The sequence below is a fragment of the Chanos chanos genome, chromosome 14, assembly GCF_902362185.1.
Source record: "Chanos chanos chromosome 14, fChaCha1.1, whole genome shotgun sequence".
In the NCBI taxonomy this organism is placed as follows: domain Eukaryota; kingdom Metazoa; phylum Chordata; class Actinopteri; order Gonorynchiformes; family Chanidae; genus Chanos; species Chanos chanos.
The window spans coordinates 8,229,084-8,251,657 of NC_044508.1; the positions used below are offsets into that span (position 1 = coordinate 8,229,084).

Here is a 22,574-nt window from a genome sequence, read left to right on the forward strand (position 1 = left end):
ATGTTTTTCTTTTTTTTTTTTTCATCTTCCTTTTGAAATATTAAAAACATTATGTACAGTCAGTTCTGGACACTTATTTGCACAATTCCCAGACATACTTAACTTGAGCTGAGCTCAGATTTTAATTAACAGTGATTTTTTTTTTGTTTATTTTGTCTTTAATGAGCAAGGATCTATCTGAGGAATTTCATTCTTCCTTTCTGTTTCTCTTCCTCTTGTTGTTTCTCTCTCGCTACCTCTCTCTCTCTACCTCTCTTGCTTGCAAACATTTTGCTTCTGCATTTTATTAGAAGAAAATAAACTATAATAAGCTATAAACAGTCCTTGTTAAAGTCTCAGTACTCTAATCTTGTATTAAAATAAAAAGAAAGTCAGAAAAAAAGAGACAAAAAAGAATTCAAATACAGTACACACTATCCAGCCATTTCATCATAAATAAGTTTTGCTGTCAGGAAAATGACAACAGAATAGATGTATCTTGTTGTAAAATTTGCTTTCGCTGTCATAAATATAATATAAATAAAGAAGCTCTACAATAACGATAACAAGTTATGCTCACAATCTTTCCAGCTACACATGACAACCCTGTTTAAGAACAAATGTCCTAGTCTCTTGATGAGAACAGAATGTGACAGGCCTCCGTAGAGGGAACAGGTTCAGTCAACCTACTGGACTGGATTTATTCTCCACTGTTCAGAAACATTCGCTACAATACCAGCTTTGAGTGGTTTGAGGACACCTTTTCTTTCAGTGTTGTTCAGAAAACTGGCAAAAACCAGTAGAGTGACACAGACTTACAATATCATTGGTAGTTTATAAATAAATAAATAAAAAAGCAACATATTACTATTTGCCTAAGCGGCCTTAAGATCAGCACTGGCGTCCCTGATACATAAATCACAAAAACAACATAAATAGATGAAAACCATTCAAAGGAGTTCACAAACATGCTATTTATCTGTATATGAGCAAAGACCCTGTTCAAAAACCAATAAAAAAAAAGTTGCAATAGAAATAAAAGATTGAATTTTCTTTCAAAACCTTTCACAACAAAGTACAGATCATATTTTGGAACCGTTTGGAATGTATGAGAATACTTTCATCTGCATGTTATATTTTCAAGTGCTGAACTACTGCTTTAACAGTTTACCTGGATTCTGAAAAGAAAGAGAGAAAAAAAGAAAGAAAGAAAGATCCTATAGTCTAAAGGGATATAGTTGACATCTATATTTTGGAGAATATATTTCTGCAATGTTTATACAGAACATCTATATATATATTTTTATCATTATTAAAAGTATAATCATAACTATACTAATGATTCATTTGGCTTTAACAGTTATTGCTCAGTGGAGATAGTGACTGGTTACTTCCATGCACAAAAACACCTGAAAGACAGATACCAGCTTTTAGAGTTGGTATTGGTCAGAGAACGGCGAAGAACAGATGTACAAACCGTATTGGGACAATGTCTAGAATGTCGATACAACAGGGATTTTACATTAGTAGTCAGTGGGAGAGTTGGTAGAAAGATTCTGGAAAAATGGGAAATATTGCACTGGAGGGATAAGAGAAGAGCAGCAACAGTCTAGCAGTGTAACGGAACGTAGCAGTGTAACGGAACGTAGCAGTGTAATGGAACGTAGCAGTGTAATGGAACGTAGCGGTGTAACGGAACACAGCAGTGTAATGGAACACAGCAGTGTAATGGAACACAGCAGCGTAACGGAACACAGCAGTGTAATGGAACGTAGCAGTGTAACGGAACACAGCAGTGTAATGGAACACAGCAGTGTAATGGAACACAGCAGCGTAACGGAACACAGCAGTGTAATGGAAAACAGCAGTGTAAAGGAACACAGCAGTGTAATGGAAAACAGCAGTGTTATGCTGGACTGCAGTAAGACTTACATAGCAGTGAGATATATATTGTTTTCTTTTTTTTAAAAAAAAGTCTTTCATCCTCTGTTACTGCATGTCCTCAATGATTTGACAGAGAGAAAGCAAGTAAGAGAGTGAGAGAGAGAGATAGAGAGAGAAAGAGAGAGAGAGAGAGAGACAAAGGAGTTGGGTGATCTGACATCAAATTCAGTAATTTCAATTTCCTCTTGTTCACTGGACGCACAGCTGATTCTTCAAGCTGAAAGGAAGAAAAAAGAACAGAGCATAGCATTAGGTGAGGACAGTTCAGCTTTTCCCATGTTGTGTCATGAAATAACACCTCTAATGCCACCTCCCATCCTCTCGCCCAAGACTCCAGCTGAGCTGATACATGCTCAGTGTCAGCCTACCCTCCCCTTACAAAAACACCCCCCCCCCCCCAAAATAAATACTGGCACTACACTTTAATCACTCCGATATACTGCCCACTGGACTGTTCACTGTTCATTTCACCATTATTTCTGCACATCCTGATATTGCGATACATTTGCACAACCACTGTACATGGAAATCTGCAAATACGATGAGTCAGTTTGTGATTTAGTTACTCAAGCAGTCTGTATCTTATCTATCGTTATTTAACTGGTCTGTTGTGTCATGTTTCCGCTCTACTGTGTTTTTCTGTTGTGTCTTTTCTGTTTTGTTTAATTAGTCTGCTCTGTCCTGTTTCTGCCATAATGTGTTTTCTGTTTCTGTTGTTTCTTAGCATTACCATAGACTCTGCAGCCTTTCATACCTGGCCCTCTTTTCTTTAAATGTAGATGACCACACCACAACAAATTAGTAGTGCACAAAGATTTGCCAGTAAAGTGGATTCTGATTCTGACGTTTTTGGATATGTCTGATAAATGTACAAATATGCAAAGTAGATTTCATTAATATACCACTCACATTCCACCAAAACAGCTAGGTATAAACCAAATAATTGCAGCCACCAAAAGAAATCCATTCAGCACAACCCCCTCACAAAAGTCTTAATTTAGTCGTAAGCGTAATGTACACAGTGAGAAACCAAACACCAATTAAAAAGGGACAAACGGTAGACATAAAGGTCTGCTCCGGAACGCGGCTTGATTAGCTAACCAAGAGGCTAATGATGGCAGTGCTGGAACTGATAGTCTGTGAGGTGATTACAGCTGAGTGCGTCTTCATGGGTCTCAGTTACACCCTCTGGTTTTCTTGTCCTGCTCTACGTCAAGTGTCTTTACATTTTAATTTGAACGATCCGCTGTAACTTCTAAGAAATTTAAGAGGCAACATGTAGGCGTAAATATTTATCACAGACATATGCAACGGTTCTTCCACTGCTGTTCCAGCCACTTTGTTGTCATCTGCAAAAAGGGACAGGAGTGTGCGGTGACTGGGCCAAATAAAGGAGTGAAATAAAGGAGAGGACAGAGGAGTGTCTTAAAGGAGGCAGCAGAACCTGAAATGGAAGGTGAGAAGAATGTTGATTGCGAATAAAAATCAACTGAAGCTTTGTTCCCAATGTGATATCTTCTTCTTCCAAGACCCCCTTGGGTCCTCCCCTTCAATTATGGTCCTAGGCTCCGTTTTTTTTTTTTATCAATTTTTCCCCTGAGAGAATTCCCCGTAGCTGCCGCCGTTCACTTCGAAATGTCAGACCTCAAAGGGCCAGTCATCCCAAAGCCCTTTTCGAACAGTTCAGGAAAAAAAGCAAGCTTGGATTTCCCCCCGGTATCCCCAACTTTTAAAGTGGACGAAAGGCTTTAATTTCTCTTAGCTCCATAAAGCTTTCATTTTTCTCCAGTCTCATAACTAATTTACTTCAGAGTCGCGGTAAGTTTCAAGACCTTGTTAAGTGTTGCTTCAATGGATACCTTGTCAACAGAATGCGTCGGGTGTACTCTCGCATTTACAGATAATGGTCTATCAGATATGACAAATCATGCCAATTCATCCCCATAGTAAAGACAGCATATAGCCTTTATTAAGACCTTATTCATATGAATGATTTCATCTTGGGAATTTTTTTTCCACCTTCCATATATGACCAAACATAAGTGCTGCCCCATAGTCAGAAAAAATGAGTCTTTTTACTAGTAATTACTGTAATGGTAATCTATTATAATATAAACACACACACACACACACACACACATAAAGTATATAACAGTAATCCATGTTACTGTGAAGTGAAACATTTATAATATGACTGAATGCAGCAGAATGAATTTAAAGCATTAAAAACATATTCTTTACTTTTTTTCCCTATCTTGCAGACGTGGCTGTTTATAATAGGTCTCTTACATTTGCATGGATTGGGCCGTACTGTTCGAATCTCTGAGATGAAATGCCGCAATAAACACAGCCTCAAACTCCTCTGCCAAAAAAAAAAAAAGAAAAGAAAAGAAGAAGATCAATGGCAAAGAAGGCCCTGCTTGAGAAAACCGCATAAGTCGTAAGGGACCACTCGACATATGGTGGACTTCAGCTGGAGAGTTCTCATAGAACTCCCTCCACATCTTACACAACAACAACAACAACAACAAAGTGCATTACTAAACAGCCGAGGGAAAACAAATGTCAGCGCTTTTGTTTTGAAATTAAAACAGAGAAGAACAGGTGGAGGTGCATACGCAGACCCCCCCCCCCCCTCCCCTCCCCCACCTTCCCATGGAGTTAATGCCGAGCTCATCGACACACTATAAAGTTACTTCAGGCATCTTAGTGTAATTTCGAGTCTAAGTGACATCACAACATGGAGAGATAAGACTTTACACAATCTTGGTACCTCTGTCTTTTTCATTAACAGCATTTGAACTGTGTTCAGGAAGAAAAGCTTAAGTATACCATGACCAATTCTGTTTCTTAGCACATTTCAACCTGCAATGCTGCTTTTTCTATGGGGCCTCCACAAACTTTGTGTATTAGAAGATTTCTGCAGTTTTAAGTTAAAACAAACAATGAAAACCCAGAGACAAACTCACCTATGAAAGGTTTCAACCTTAAATGCTTCAACGGCGCACAAGGTCACATAGCTAGACATTCTTTCCATTTGGATTGAATAGAAGTTGTTATCAGCCGTTAAAAGCAATCCACAGTGAACCTTCTCATTCAACGAATGAAGATATTTTGCCATGCCCAGTATCTCCAAAAGGAAGAGAACAAATAGAAGCAAAGCCTGAAACTGTCCACGGGAACTTAAAGCCTTCAAAATGTTTCCTCGGGTATAGTTTGTTGAATATATAAGTGGGGTCTAAACTAGCCATCTAAGGAAACCCCCACTGAGTATAAATCTAAATCACGAAATCACTGCACGTCAGCTGAACCTTCTCCTTCTTCATTCCCCCTTTTGTGCTCTCATGCCAGCTTTTGCTCTCAGCTTGAATTGCTGAATAGCTGGTCAATAATTCAAAATTCTTACCACTTTTTTTTTTGTTGCGCTGGGCCGGTAAAAGGTTGAAGATATATTTTGCATGATAAGGCTAACAGATTAAAATTGCACTCTCGCAAACAACTGTGCTTGCCAAATGCCCCTGACAAATTCCCCTCCAATGAATTCAAGTTTAAACTGCTAAACCTCAACATGGTAGGGTTACCAGAACAACCCTACCAAAATGTGACCTCCACCAAAATTCTCAGTGTAGTCCCTTTGCTATGAATGACATGTACGGGTGAAAATCCCTGTATGTGCTCCACAGATGAAATATCTTTCCAAAATATCTTTTCTTCATCATGTTTTGAGTGAATTTATTTAACCATATGTATTTTAAGTATTTTCATCATTTGGCCCTGTCCCTACATAATCAAATGGCACTTTTAACTTGCGTACTATGAAGGTTACCAAAATTCTATCAGGATTAAGTGTGCTGAGGCTATACTGACAGAAATCAGATTGACACGTTGCAAAGTCTTGACCAAAACCGCCATTTATCCTGTCTGTTGGGAGAGATCCCAAAGTAAGTACTGAGTACTGAAGAGAACTGGATCAAGGCCCAGTCATTCTAAGACCTCAAATGCTTAATTGACTTTATTTGGCTTGATATGCTCATCATATTACATATTCTATTTACGAGAGGAAAAAAAGCACATCCAACGAAATTGAAAATAGAAGGAAAAATAAAGGAGTCATGGCTTTCGCATCAAAATGAGTTGTGTCAAGCTTGATTTACTGACACAACTCAAGCTTGATTTACCTAGGTTTTGAGAGACACATATAGCATCGCGCGTACGTTTGTGCTGTTACAACTTCAATTACCACTCAGTTTGAGTGGGATTCAGTCATCTTGACTCAGTAGATGAGAGAGATTTTCTCTCATGCAGTAGAACCCCCTTCCCAACCCCCTGGGTGACCCAATGGTACTCAGTCATGCTTGCTCGACAGAGGACAAGAACTGCTGGTAAATAGATCCATCAAAGTCAAACGTCGGGAAGGAAGCACTCTATTTTTTACTTCCATACGATTTAATCATTACACAGCCATGTCATGGAGACAGGATGAGATTTCTGACATCAAAGAATTGCTTGCATTTTTCAGTATCATTTACTAGGGTTCCAGAATATGAATGTATAAAACATCAGTCGTTATTTTGGAGGCCAAATGTTTGAAGACCTCTAAGTGAACGGTATCTGAGCCATACAGACATCTACACATGTGAGCATGCAATGTACACAAAATATAGTGGTTCATGTGGCAATGTAATTTTATAATATACCCTGGTATGACACAAAATAATAATAATAATAATAAAAAAACATAAAATATCCTAAAAAAAAAAAAAAGAGAGAGAGAAGCAAATCATTATTTATTTCTGAATGCCAGGGTTTTCAGGCACTGCCTTTTAATTGAGTAGCCTTTTTTTTTTTTTTTTTTTTTTTAACAGAGAACACTAAAAAACGATACGAACACTGTGTGCTGGGAAAGCCTGCTTCTGCTATTTATGTAAACTATGAAAATCAATCTGTCACGTTTTCATGCCAACACATTGCATAAATTTGTTTGTTTTTCAGAGAACGCTGAAAATTTACCCAGGGGAAGTCAGTTCATATTCTGAGAGAAAGCCAAACCTGCAATAATGGTCTTTAGAAATGGGGGCGGAGGGAAGGGTTGAAGGTAAATTGGTTGTTGCTGGGTGTAAAAAAAAAAAAAAGAAAAAAAAAGAAGAGGAATGAAAAACCTGACGGATAGCTGAGTGTGAGGATGCAGCAGCATGCTTGTGGTGTTATTGTGCTGTGTCCCAAGGGGAAGAGCTGAGAGATATAGCAGCAGGTAGCAAAGAAAGTACCAAGATGGGAGGATTCACTCTCTGGTCCATTGTGTGACCAAGGAGACAATGCTAATGGAATATGTTTGTATGTGACCATGCAAAGGCTCACTCTACAAGCATTTTTTTTTTATATTCTAGCCAAACTAGACACACACACACACACACACACACACACACACACACACAGCTCCCATGAATAAATAGGACTGTGTGTTTCTTCATGGTTCAGTCAAAGTCACACATAATGTTTCATTTATCACACAGTCAGTTATTGCAAAATGTGACGAAAAAAAAACACATAAAATGTTTATGAACATCAAAAAAGCAGAGGTCTAACTATTCAGCCATAAGAAACAATGACCTCTGAACTATTAATATCAAATATGATCTTGTCTTGTGTCCCGGTCAATTACAATTCCCAAAAGTCACATGGGTGCAGTCCAAATCCTAATTATGAACACAGTATTCTGCACCAATATTGTTAACAGAATTTGTACTCCAATTATCCAACTCCTTACTGTGTTAATCCAATCTGAGAATAAACCCTAGAGACTACAGACCTACAATCAAAATGGTATCAACAATCAATACCACAGTTGTGATAATTACGGCTTTGTAAAAAAAAAATGTAAGGGTGTGCTGCAACGTATGAACAGATGAGTACACTTGTGAAAAATTATCCTGGGGGAAAAGGATGAAAAGTGAAAAATATCCTTCATTACAGAATCATCAGCTGTCTGGCAGACGCTCCACGAGCGGCCTCAAGAGCAGGGATTACAAATCGTCTTGTCACGCGCTTCCTGCCGAAGCGCGCCGGATGCATTCATCGCCGTGACGACAAAGAGTATTGTTCAGTGTGTTACCGCACTGCGTCAGCACGCAAACGACAGCGTGTGCATGCGTGCGCGCGTTTTCCTGTGTTTGCGCGCGCGGGCGGGCGAGCGCTCATGGCCTTGATGGATGGTAGAAAGGGTAATCCAGTGCTGGTATGCTTATGGGTTTGTCGACTGGCTTTGACCTATTGATGAAGTAGAGGGAGAAGGGCAGCGGCGTCTCAGGGGACACGCCAGGACGCAGCCTTCATCGCCCATGCTCACTAGAGGACATGTATGTACGTTAAATGTGTATGTCACTAAATGAGTATGTCGCTGAACGTATATGTCACTAACTGCGTAGTTCATTGAATGACACACTTGGTGACTGACTTATATTCATTCACCTGAGCTGAAGGTTCAACAACAACAGCTTTGCTGTACGTGATTCTGGTTCTAGCCTGCTGAGATGTCCCTGCATGAAGGACTCCTCCAGGAACGCTAAGTAGCACTTGCTCTGCACGATTGATTTTTGTCTCCATGAAATAAATGAGAAAAGTGGACCGGCTATTTATATAACTGTCCCCTTTCCGTGCTGAATCACTCATGACTGTTTTAACATTAGGATTCTGCCTGTTTACTAATGTAGCACTGTCAGGTACAAGACATTACTGTTCTAAGCATTTTAACCCTCTCCCATGAGAGATGTTTGCTACCCTGGTGGTTGGCTCTTTTGGTGACAAAGTTTGGTATTTTAGACAACCATGGGTCTCCCGCGAGGACCAATTTCTTCAGCAACCCTTTTTGTAGCTTCAGACAATGGGAGGGCTTTATTTTGAGCGTCTTGATAATTGGCGGCAGAGTAAACACACGGGAGCAGTGTTGGAACTGATAGTTATGTCTCATTCACAGTCAGAAAATAACAATCATCCAAGCTAGTAATCTGATAACCTGAAAGGTAATTTGCTTAACGCCAGCCTGGGTGCGGTGACTTTCAAGTGGGCATGACATGAAAATAATTAGCACTGCGGTGGTAGCCCTTGAACACAAAGCATTAATGTCTCCAATTACATTTCAGCCAATGGAGAATCCCTCTTGGCAAAAGCAAAATTATGTTTAGAGACTCCATATCATAATGCATTTTAGGTGTACTTAATATGATTAAACAATGCTGACAGCCACATTTGTAACATGCAGTTCAATAAACACTTCCTATTAGTTTGCCAATACAAAATATGTTTTTAATTATCGCGTGATAATTCAGCAATGTAATGATTTTCACACTGAATGTTTATCCAGGATGATACCAAATATTCTCTGCCCTCATGTGCCGTTATTTGTCTTTGTAATTATTCTGGAAGCTCTGTTTATCCAAGTCTCATCAGTGTCTCTGCACAATAGAGAGTAAATTGTAATATCTAGGGCTGCATGAATGTCTTACTACTAGAGGCTGAGAAGTTGAAAGATCAAACATTTTGTCAAAATGTACAGAACCTAAAAGAAGAAAACATTTGCCATTCTTTTTGGCTAGGCAAACACCCTTATCAACCGTACGAATCGTGAATTCATCATCTCTGACCAACCTCATGTACAACGCTGCCAGCAAAACCCATCTCACTGTGGCTGAGAAACTTAACAAAATTCTACGGTAAACATATATATATATTTTTAATAAAGCCAGCTCTCAGCAGTCCCTGTAACAGCAATCTTAAGTCAAAAACCGCAAATCCAATAGACACAAATGTAAACACTGGGGAAAGACAAGGGGTATCTTATTATTAAAGGGGGTGAAGATTGGCTATTGCCCATAGTCTCCACAGTCTTGAAGCATTTGGAGGAGCTCTGTGTTACGGCTCTGGCTGTGATATTGCTGGAGCTGTAGTTGATGAGATGCTATTGACCGAGTCTTTCATCTGTACCCTAGCTGTGATTAGGTCATTTGTTTTTTTTCCCCCATTCATGTCCCTCTGAGCTAGAACTGGATCCCCTCATTGAGTTTCCTGACTCACAGCAATTCACGGGGCATTTTCAGGTGTCGGAACAGTTCTGATTTGGAATTCTGTGGTCACTGAAAAACAAAACAAAGTTGAACTTCAACAATGATAATGTCTCCTATTTTTGGCTGTAACTACTTTACCGCACGAAGAGACACAACCCACAGAGAGACAACTCTCTCTGATTTATTTATGTAAATGCCTTTTGAAATTAATTTTGTATTTTGAGGTTAGTGAAGAGTGCGATAATTGAATGTGGAACACCTGTTTTGGCAAATCCAGTTAAAAGTTATTTGAAAGACTTCAGACCTTACTCTTTGCTAGGAGCCTTTTGTAAGGCACAGAGCATGGTCCTCTTATTAGGTTACATATACATATACTGCATGCACACAAACACACACAAACACAAATACATGGACACGCACACGCACACATACGCTCATACTCACAAACACACACAGAAAAAGCCTTATCACGCACATATATATGCATGCACACACATGCACACATGCACAAACACACACACAAATGCATGGACATGCACACATATACACACACGCACACACATGTACACACACACACAAACACACACACACAAAGTAATCGCCTGCGGGTAGATGTCTTTTTTTACACTTGGATAAACTGCCTGGAAATGACCTAAATACACCAGTCAAACACTGTGTGGATTCATAGAGGGCAAACACACACACACACACACACACACATACACACGCACACACACACATAGGGACTAGAAAGAAAAAATCTCTCTTCAATTTATATTCCAGCAGCAAGCAAATCCAATAATAATCTCCAGTAGGCTCTCGAGAAGAAAGCTTTATCTTCAACCAGCATAGCAAAGCCTGTACAATGTGTTTCCCCAAGACCAAGGCTAAAACTGAGCAACACTGATTAGCATGTCTCTGTTTGGTTGTGTTTCTCAAGTGCTGAATATCTGTATGGTTCCTGTAGTACGCAAAAAAACCCAAAAACAAAAAACTACTAACCATGACTAACTAACGGAAGCAGTTAGCTGGCACTGACCTCAAACATGCAATTTCTGAAAGGCATTGTCAAAAACCATAGCTCACAAACTGTTGCTAAGTTACTCAGGCCACTCTGCATAACAGTCTGAAACAGAATGTACTGTTGAACGGGTGCAACTTCTGTCGAGACAGCTGGCTATGCCTTTTTTTCCTTTTCTTTTTTTTCTTTCTTTCTTTTTCTTTTCTTTTTTTTTGTTGTTGTTGTAAATCGTTTTTGGAATCTCGGTGCCAAGCACTGCATTGAGTCCTAATCTGAACTCCAACAATTAACAGAGTGCAAACAGTGAAAAGGGCAATTAGACAAATTCAGAGAGTAATTGGTCCAAATAAATCTTCAGCTAAGTGGGCTCCAGAGAAGGCTGCCGCGGGCGCCGATTTTCCGTATCTTTTCATGTTCTGCTCTTATTCTCTCTAGATATATAACTTACCAACCCGATCAAATGCGACGTGTGAGTTCATACAAAAACAGAGCCCGCGGTGTGGTTTTCACCAAAACAAATATTCACAGACGCGGATGCTAACGGCACTCATCTCACAGAACTTACGTGTTACTGTTTAAACGAAAGAAACAAAAGTTTTCAGAATAAAAGGGTGATTGTGTGCTAAGCTGGTACAAAAAGTATAAAAACAACGAGCGTGTCTTTCAAAGCGCCAACTACAAACAATATACTCAACACCCACACAACACCAAGCAGTAATAGCATCAAACATACTGAAACTGTCAGTTGATCAACCTTTTGTTTCTATTAACATGTGTTAGGTGTACTCACTTGTTCTGATGCTTGGACCCCTGCAGGTGTGCGTGGTATTGAGCCACAGAGTTCAGAGTGACACTGCATACTTCACATGTGTAGCTTCGCTTTAGACCTGTCCAACAGAGCACAAAACACAGACACTATCATTCAGAGTATATACCATATAAACAATGTATGCATACAGATTATGTCCAGACTATATGAACTGTTCCTCAAGAAATGATATGTAATTGGATGCGACTTTGCTAAGAAAACTTGATGAGTATCTCAAATATGGCACCATCACATATTGTTTCATAAACAAATGTAACATAAACATATCATAAACAAGGCACTCCAAAGAAGTGAGAGCATGAGACGTACTGTGTTAGAGTGTATTATTTTTTTTTTACTATTTACCACTCAGTGAAAGAGAAAAAAAAAGAACCCCCCCCCCCCCAAAAAATAACACCCTTAAAAATCCCTAAAAAAATCTGACTAAACAGTAATGTAATTTTACCATCCGTCAGTGGACATTTGTTTGAGCTGTACGCTTTGCAGCCAAAGGGTTTCTGTTGAAATCTGAGAGGGAATCTGGGTCTAAATGCCTTTAGCTCCCATGCTAACCAGAGAGTTAAGCAGCCTTGACAGAACAATAAGCCTTTATCCTGTCAGTGGATGGAAAAGGGGAAGGGATGGGAGGTGTGTGTGTGAGATAAACACCAGCATGTAGCTTCTCCTCCACCCAGCTGTGCTCGACCATGGGTCACTGCACCAGCATGTCCTCTCATCTCACCCCCCCCCCCCCCCCCCCCCGATTACAGCTCCCAGTCAGGGGGTGGGTCAGTGGATGAGTAGAGAGCACGGAATCAATTAACGAGCCACCGATATAGAAACATTACTCTGTTTTATTTTACGCCCCCCCCCCCCCCCCCCCCCCCCCCACACTGATTTTCAGCACCCTGAAAGTTTCCGTGATGACATAAGCTTTGTGACTGTGGAGGAGTTGTCTATAGCTCTTGTGGCTGTTGTTTTGGCTACCTTCTGTGACATTTTCAAGTATTCGAGAGAGGTTTTAGCTATTCGGCATTTGTCCTCGCTGCTGCTGTAGAATGGAGAGGGAGGCCTGGAGGCTAGGGATATGTCAAGGTGCAGACAAGAATAGAGAAAAGCTCGAGTGAAAAGTTACTCTGCCATGTCTTTCATTTGTCCTTGTTGACTCATAGACTGTGTTTTCTTGCACATTATTTTTTAATACAGACCTTTTTTTTTTCTTCTTAATATACGAGTTAAGATTCTTCCCTGAATGCAAGTTTCACTTGCTGTATAAAATGTATAAACCATTATTATGGCTGTTTTTTGTTTAGCATTTTTTACCTAGCTGCAGATAAGTGACAATTATCCCACTGTTTTAACAGAAGTGCGAATAGAGATAGAATGGATTTTGAATCAACTAGAGTTTGTTTCTCTTAGCTTGCATGCAAAACAAAGTTTCAGCTTTGTATCGAAGTCTTGCTTTTTTTCTGCTTAGACAGCATCTGAGTTTATAGGGTAGTAACTTCAGCTATCCGAGTTGTAAATTTGCACCTATGAACACCATATTCAGCATTACATGTGCAATAAGAAGCTCACACGCCCTTTATTCAAAATAAGGCCTTAGATGGATTTTGCCTCTTGGATTGAAGTGTTTACATAGCCAGAGCTGCACCGGGAATACTTGAGTATCCCGCATGAGGTTGGAATACTGATGCACATAGAGCCATTGAGAATAATACATTTGTGACAACTGAAGGCTTTGTATACATCACTACCATCAGCCAGGTGCCTTCAGTTGGGGATGAAATTCCTGAAAAATCGTTGTAGCACTTGCCACTAGTTGTGGTGGCCTGAAAAATGGTCGCTTGCAATCGCTTTCCTCCAAATTGAGTTTGGGACTATAAACAACGTTAGGAAAGGAAAGGGCAAGGTGATATTAATTTTGCACCATCAGGGAAACATCATCCATCCATCTAATGGTTTTGTTGATGTGTGCTTATCCTGTAATGCAGCATATTATTCTCCTAGAGAAGATTGATGGGACAGGGCAACCTTGCTGTGGATAGTCTAAGGGTGAAATTATTTTTAGGAGATATCAAATATTGTTATTCGGATTCTCAGGCAATAGGTGCTGAGCTTTGTTTCAGACTAATGAGCCGAGCTGTTAAAATGCGATTTTATACTGAAAATCACTATGATGATAACTGAAAAGTCACAGACGACATCAAACACTGTATCAAAGGCACTGTGATTCTTGCCGCAAGGTGTTGTAACCTACAGGTGTCTTCTAATCACGACAAAATTCAGTTAAAGACTAGAGAAAATATTTGGGCTTTTCTTTTAACCTAACACATCGACCAGGGAGGTCTAGAGCTGTGAGGGGTTTTTTTTGTCCTTTTTCTTTCTTTCTTTTTTTTTTTGTTATTTTACATGTGTACCACTGTTCCTCACACCTTCGCGCACTGACATTAGGGGAATGGGCTGGGAGTCTCTGAAGCAGCTTTTCACAGAAATTTCAACAGCTCATCTCGCAAACACACCTTTCAAAAGGTGGAAAAAGTGCTTTGTACGCTAAACCCCCCCCAAACACCAGAAGAATCTTTCCACGTTACAGTGAACCTCGCTGGAGTGTGTCAGAACTCGCTCTCCCACACGGTTCTGCAGTCTGCGTGCCTCTCCCATGTCCGTTTAGCCCCACTGCCCACCGTTAGGAGAGAACCCATTTGTTTCTGTTAGTCCTCAAACGCCTCTGACTGGGAATGGAGGCATGGGTGAGAGCATTAATGAATAAAGATAGAGAATGGTCCTTTTGACATCTACTTCCATTTTACCAACTGAACTCAAGGATACATCTTACTTTCTCTTTCTGCTATGGTGAGGTCGCCCCCTGCTTTTTCATCACGTTACAGGAAGGGGTCTCGGTGAGAGATCCAGAGCGTTTCCGGAAACACCAACTCAGAGAAAAGAAGTCAGAGTTTTGTGTTCTTTTCAATGGCAGGTTTTTATCTTCTTCCTCTTTTTTTTTTTTTTTTCTCAACGCAACTTTAAACATTCTTACATGAATGATATTGGAAGTAGGCAGGGTGTTTTTCCCCCAATGTAACAACAGATGAACCCTAAAAAAATGGCTGTGAATCTCCGGTTGTCATTTACAGTTCAGTGATGATGTCTGACAGTAACCTTCCTGACCTAACTGTCTCTACTGTGGCCAACAGGGTAAAGTCTTGCTGCAATGATTAAATTACCCAGGAGTGTGTGATTCGATTTTCATAGTTGAAGTGAGCAATGAAAAGTACCTTCGAAATATATATTTCTATACCAAAGCGCAAATTGCATGCTGTTAATCCAATTACGATTTCATTTCCGCCTGGCAGAGATGGATTAGTCAAAAAGGGGTGCAATAATTGCTTGGAATCTGCATTCCAGACAAACATCTGTGAAGGAGCATATGGCATCAAAGACACCTCTAATCACTGCCTGTAGACCTGTTTAAGAGCCTGTATGGCTGAAATACATTAATGAACACTACAGACAACATGACAAGGGTGTGTTTCATTGCTGTTCACTGCTTCATTGCTACCACTTAGCACCTTACCTGTCTGTCCTCCTACTATAACAGATTTATCAAACCATACCTGTCTGTCCTCTTGCTATGACAGCTTTATTAAACCGTATCTATATGTTCCCCTACTATAACATATAATCCATGATATATAATAAATAATCATACACTTGATTCAGCTGTAAAGAGACTAGTTACAGAAAGAATCCTTGGATAACTGTTATATATATTTAAAACAATGACGGACCGATATATAATCTTAATCTCATTGTACTTGAAAACAGCAAGCCTGTCACCTAGCTCAAGAATGCTTAAATGAAGGTGTACAGTGGTCTGCTTGCCCTGACCAGAGCCGTTGAGAGAGTTTTTCTACCGCTCTGGCCCCAACTAAGTTCACGTAACATGTGAACAACATCCCATATTGACGTAGACACAAACGGTTGTCTGCACATCGTTTAATCACAAACATGTTTTCATGCTACATGTAGCCTTTGGCCTCTGCCATCTTGGTCTGACTTTTTGTCTGACTGCAGAGTTTCAGAGCAGCAGTTTCACAACAGCAGTTTCAGGCTAGTGGCCAACCATCTAACCCTAACCCTAACCCTAAAAGATTGTTGTGAAACTGCTGTTTGGTGTAAAAGTGCAGCTCTGCGGACAGATGTTATAGAGACCAAACACATTACATGTTGAACTGACTGGTTCTTGCATGGTTCTCATTTACCTGATGATTATCGTGCACTCGCGACCACGTAACATTTTAACTCGCACACTCTCAAAAAATGGTGAGACGCATTAACAGAACCATAGCCATCACTGGGTGTAAACCTGCACTTGTCAAAGAGCACAGAGCTAGTCTATTTGTCATCACTAGCAAGTCCAATAAAAAACACGGCTATCTCATAATAGATCGTTTTCAGCAAATCTGTGAAAATTGAATAGGACATTAGCATGTATTGTCTTTGCAAAAGGGAAATCATGATCTGTGATCTTAAAATGAATTTTGCTAGACTAGAATGATTACCAGAAATGTCCTTACTGTACTCTACGGCACATACTGTGTTCTGAATAATGTAGTCTGTCATACCATAACAGCACTAGTGGCGTATAATTTGATATTGATAACGTGAGCAGCAGTATAAATGTGTCGGTGCGTTTGTTTGTGAAGGCGGCTCGACGGAGAGCTTCCCGCGCAGATGGAAACTCCAGCATTTCCCTTTTCCCTTTTCTGCAGTCCCATCCTTCAGTCACACAGACTGTCATCAGCACAGTAATAGATCTGTCTCAGAGTGAGATAAAATGTTTTACTCAGGGCATGGCTTTGCGTGTGTGTGTGTGTGTGTGTCTTGGGCAAGGGAAGGAATGCTCTCAGAATCGTAATGTCGCCACATCAGGAGAGGAAGATGGCATGCCAAATTTCATCTACCCCGTTGTCTGTCCAATTAACAGAAGAGACTGGGGGTTCCGAAGAGAAAATGCAATTTGTCGCTGATGTTGATTGATGGGTAAAACTATGGTCTAAATTGATCACTCAAGAGTAACTCACCCTTGCGGAAATCCTATCAGCTGATACTGCAACACTGAAGTGTGTGATTTAACAAACTGATTCATTAACATCATAAATGCAGGGATAGATGTGAGAATTGTTGTTCTTTTGTCTCTGTGGAGATCATAACTTGAGACAGCAATGTTTAGCTGAAGCTAAAGGCTAACTGCACGCTTACGACACCTACAATGTCATAAATATTTCCTCTTTACAAAGTGACCAGAAAGGCATTGTAATCCAGATCAATTTACAAAAAGTGCACAAAGTTTGAATAATTCAAAGAGAACACGGTTTGTTCTTGTTAGGAGACTGGCATCAGCATTGTTACGTAACGTTTGTGAACACTTGGTGCAAACTGCAAGCACAGAATATTCCAAAACATTAGCACATAATAGCCATGGTTTGCATTATGGGCTGCTAATGACAGTAACTGTGCCTACCTCTCCAAACTTAAAAAAAGATGACCGAATTCTCTCTGTTCTTATATAGTCGTGCATAACAGCATGTTTTTGTGAGGCTTGCAGTCTTGAGAATAAAGGAGTGAACAACTTGGGAGTTGTGGGAAAAGTTCAGCCTGTGCCTGAGAGGGAACACTGCGTGATAATTAGCGAGAGGTGAGAGGTTGAGATGAATTGGTCCAGATGAACAAAACAGTTGGCCATCTGCATACGGCGTGAAAACATATGAGCAGAACAAGAGAATGTTCTCTCTCTCTCTCTCTCACTCTTTGTCTCTCATTTTTAAAAGACAGCCAATACACAGAGCAAGTTTCAGAGGACTTAGCTGTGCAGAATGATATTTAGCATAGGAATCAAGCTCTGGAGGGACCATGAACACCAGCTGAGCCCCATGGATAATTAAAAAGGAAGGAATGACTTCCCGCAATCTCCACTGCTACTGTGTTAGTGTCCCGAGGTGAGGTCACACATTCAAACCCAACTTTATTAACAACAACAACAACAACAACAACGACGACCTACCGTGCTCTGACACACAAAATACATGGTGCAATAGGAAAATGATAAATATTTAATTGTCTGACAATCTTCAAAGCCCTACCGTCGGTGTTCCTCTTCTGTCCTCTCGCCGCACTCAACAACCCCACCCCCCCAAAAAAAAAACCCAGAGACAAGTGAAAAGAAAAAGAAAAAGCTTTTTTTTCTTGTGAGCTGCTCTGAAAAAGAAAAGATATAGAGAGCAAAAGAACGCTCCAAGAGTTCTTCTAGGGTTTTAGTATCTTCTCGTTTGCTGTCTGTCTCTCCTTCTCTCTCTCTTTTTCTGTCTCGTCTTAAAAGACGAGACTGCCGACAGCAATGTCTGAAGCACAGCGTATTAAACCACCCTTCCCACTAAACTTACTCACCAACCCATCTTAATAACAGGGCCACAATGCCATACATTGCCATTTAATGTGATTTTCCCATATCATTACTAATTGGTAATCGCCATGGAGACACGCTGCTTAGAATACTGAAAGTCTGTGTACTTCCTGCCTAACTAACGACCTCATAACTTTATTCAATCCACGCTATTAGGCACAAAGACAAAATGGGTGACAGAGCTTCCAGGAATAGCACTCATATAATGTTTGATGTCTACGCGGATTAAAAGACCTTGCTTTCTATTGCCGAACGCGTCGGTGCAATATTTTGCTGCTATGTTCAGATACTCACGATTCATATCATAAGAATCATAAATTCATATTGCAATCACAAAATACAATATTTGTTGCACACCATTATATTATCCTGTCCTACCATAACTAAATCACATCTCAGAATCTCCCTCCCTTTTTTTTTTTTTTTTAATGGACACTGTACTGAGATTGTTCCTCCAATCAAATGAGAGAGAACGTGTCATGCTGTGAAGCGCCATATTCTAATTGGCAAACCTCACAACCTCTTTGGAGCTCCAGACGCCCTGGCCACGTCCGTCTCTCAGCGAAGCAAGAAAATGTTTAGTAATTGTTATTGACGTGATGGGTGTTAAGGGACTGGGGGAGAGCCCATTCCTCCACACACACAGATTAACTGCCCGGAACGCTGTGTGGGCTCACTCTTCAAATGCCTCTTCTCTCTCTCTCTCTTTCTCTCTCTTGGCCAGAAATGAAGAATAAGGTAGTAAGGGCAGAAAACGGTTGCTGAGTGGCTTTCCAATGAGATGATGACCTCACTATCAGCACTACTCTTCTCCTCTGTGTGTGTGTTTGTGTGTGTATGTTTTAAGGCACATGCATGGCATATGTAGGTAGATGTATATGTATGTATGTATTTATGTATGTATTTATGTACCCATCTATCCTTGAGGTATCTGTATGTATATTAAAAGACATTGCTATCTATATAAAGTCTCTTTTGCGGGTACCGTAAACTTGTGACATCTTTGTTTCTTTTCTTCATTCTCAGTTGACATGACAAAAGCGAAAATACTTTTTGTTCTCTTCGTGTCACTGTCCAGTTTTAGTTTAACTTCCTTCCGTCCATAGCTCTGACCTTTCATCTCTCCCACGTCCAGGGTTTTCCCCAGCTGCTCCAGCAGCTCAGCACGTGCCGCGTTCTTCTTGTGCTTTTTGCCGTCGTAGTGTTGCTGGGCCATGCCGGGGTTGTTGAACCAGGCGTTGCAAAGCTGGCAGTACCGATCCGAATCGCCGCGCTGTCGGGGTGAGGTGACCGGGGACGTCTCCACGGTAGCCGTCTTCACCGGACTGGCCGGAGCCTCTGCAGAAGAAAAGTAAAAAAAAAGACAGAAGTCAAACAGAGTCATGTGATCATTTTGTGTTTTTATTCAACGAAACAGCAGAGGAGATACTATTCTTACAAAAAAAGAGCGATTTTCCAAGAGTTTGTTTAGAGCTGTAGTGTTGGAATAAGTTGAAATGGCTAGCTAGCTGGAGTTTACTGGACACATCTTCATTGTGCCTTTATAAGACACACCTGAAATCTGTCACAAAGCAGCCCTTGAAAACTTTCACATTCAGAGAACTGTCTTTCTTCAAGGATTAAAGAATGATTTTTTCCTGCTGTTTACTGGACTGTGAAGAGGACTCTAAGTACGACAGTGGTTCTTGAGTTTTGTTGTGTTTGTTTTGCTTTGAAAATCCATAGCAGGGCTGTAGATAATGTTAAAATTACTACAAAAAAACCCCTGTCAATTCAAGATGACGCTTTTGAAGCTGTTTGCTTATTTTTATGCTCTTCCGCACAAACATTAAGTTCTTTATCGTTTCTGACAGCGAGGAAACGTAAACGCTGTTTTTCCGATTTTCTTTTTGTGCTCACTGAAGCTCTCACATGTGAATTAGCTCAGAACACACTGGTCCCCAGAGCTCCCAAAACATGGCGTTAGCACCATTTGATTAATCCACAGTAACACTTCAGCCTCACTAGACGACCCTGTCAAACACTATGTTTGCGGAGATATCAGCGAGAGACCGTCATCCTGCGTTATGTTGAAAAGGGGGACAAATGCAGGAAGATGCAAGTCAACATCAGCTTTTATGGATGTAATGGCAGGAGAGTTGCTGCGCTAGTTGTAAATTTGGAAGGCTATGGTTCCTAAGTGCAAATGGTTTCTCGCTGCGAGAGATTTCATGCTTTATATTTTCCCATGGTTCCAATCTGACTTCACGCTGATATCTCAGGGCAGGGCTGTCATCGCAGGCCCATGAATGATGGAAGAAAAAGATAAGATAAAAAAAAAGACAACTAAGGCATCCACCGCCACAACACAAAGCCTCTAACGTCGGCTCTCTTGTGTCCAAAGCTTTTGATTGGTCCACATGTTGATAGAGGGATGGGATAAGCAGACCCCAAGAAAAGACGCTGCAAAGGTTTTTTTTTTTTTTTTTTTGTCACGTTGAGATAATTGCCAACATGCCAACATGATTCTTCCTGTCTTTCTTTCTTTTTTTTTCTTTCTAAGAGCAAATGACACAATAACATACTCTTAGTTTAGACAGAATCTAATTCAGGCGATTAACTGCTACAGTTCTCACAATGATGAAATTTGAAAGGACGCACGTTAAACAGCCAAATGACTCGAAATTAGACGAGGGATAAAAAAAAAAAAAAAAAAAACGTTTCTGCTTTAGAGTGCCCGTAGAGCTGACAAAAAAAAAAAAAAAGGCAAAGAGGCAGCGATTCATGTGAATGAAATAGATCGTTTTATTGTGACTGGGATGCTTTTATATTCTCTATTCTCTTCTTTACAGTGTTAACCAAGACAGTGATTCAAAGAGTGTGGCTAATTGTAGTCTGTTCCCTCAGCAGAAAAATGTGTCCCCAGAAACCATACTCCTAATAAGTGCTGTTGCCAGAAGCCTTTGCTTAATGGGGAGGTTAATTTCTGTAGGCAAACACATCTGCTGGGTTTTACCATCTGGAAGACTGGAATATGAGTTGAGACCTATCAACAAAGGGTGTGGGCACAAAAATAGTTTTTTTGTGTGTGTGCCTTTCTTTTTTTATTAATTCATGGCATTCTTTTCTCTTAAATAAGTATTCTTCTCTTTTTAGAAGGCATCACACTGTAGTCCTGTGGGGATCTGCAGCTAAGCCAAATTTTTTTTTTTAATTGATTTTTTTTTTCCACAAGCGCGTATAAATGCAGGGTCTTAGAGTAAAAACATGCCCACACGTGGAACCCTGAGAAGTGTGTGCAGCACATGGTTCCTACACAAGAGTCCTGGGAACCATTAAAACAAAAGTGCTTTTAGCAGTGTTGGAAAGGCGTTTCAGTGGTTCTCACAGTTAGACACGACTAAGCTTCTGCAGATATTAGCACCAGCCGGTGATGACATATGGCTTTATCGATTCAGGGTTGCACTGAGGTTACTGGAGGAAAAAAAAAAAAAAATCCATCAATACTGAAGACAAGAAAAAGTTGTCTTTTCTAGTTAAGACAAAAGCAAGGTCTGCCTCGGGATTTTTTGTGAAATCTACAACAGTTCAGGCTTTATTTAACTCCTGTTTAGGTTTTTTTAAGGACATAAACATTGCCTGAAGTGGAGTAGCATGGCAGATAAAGAAATATTCGATATGCTCTTTGGTTTCTGGAATGTTCTTGGCCAACAGCACAGGGTGTTATGGAGGGTGAAATGATTTTCAGTTCAATGATACATCGTGAGAGAAGCTTTTGAAGACACTGCTAACACAATAACACAATGTATCTCGTTAAATTATTAAAAAAAAAAAAAAAAAGAAAAATGTTCAAGATGTTCAAAAACTTAATCAGCTCTCGAAGAGAATATCCCTTGGTTTTGTGTAAGACTTTATGAGAGTTTGCATATTTGAAAAGTTACTTTCCTATTTTTATCTGAAGGTTAACTATCTACATGTATTCCGAAACCCAGCTGAGCCACAGAAAGATCCATTTCTCATCATCAGTCTAATCGCACCGTGGGATGCACAGTCTGGCCCAATGTAATTATCGTCCTGAGGTGTGGGTCTTAATAGCCCCGATGCATTGGCTGAATTGAGTTCTCTTGCTTTTGGTGGAAGAATTTTTGCACTGTTCCGGTCATTCATTAAACCCTCCCACGCTTCCACCTAACGTCTTTACGAGCACCGAGGGTGGGCCCGTTCTCCTACATCACTGCCGCCCTCTGGTCTTTTTTTTTGGTTTTAAACAGCTTTATCTCAAATGACGGCACGACAGGGTGGATCGCTAGCATGGTG

At 40.3% G+C, this 22,574-nt stretch overlaps 1 protein-coding gene across 1 annotated transcript in view; it reads right to left on the reverse strand.

Annotated features, from left to right (window-relative positions):
- Positions 1 to 2,112: 2,112 nt before the first annotated feature.
- The window catches only part of zmat4a (zinc finger, matrin-type 4a), a 56,501-nt gene continuing 36,039 nt past the window's right edge, over positions 2,113 to 22,574 (reverse strand). The window contains exons 5-7 of the mRNA XM_030791946.1: positions 19,392 to 19,616; positions 11,795 to 11,891; positions 2,113 to 2,140 (exon numbers count right to left, since the gene is read on the reverse strand). Coding sequence (XP_030647806.1) covers positions 2,113 to 2,140; positions 11,795 to 11,891; positions 19,392 to 19,616 — 350 coding nt within the window. The remainder of the gene's footprint in view (positions 2,141 to 11,794; positions 11,892 to 19,391; positions 19,617 to 22,574) is intronic.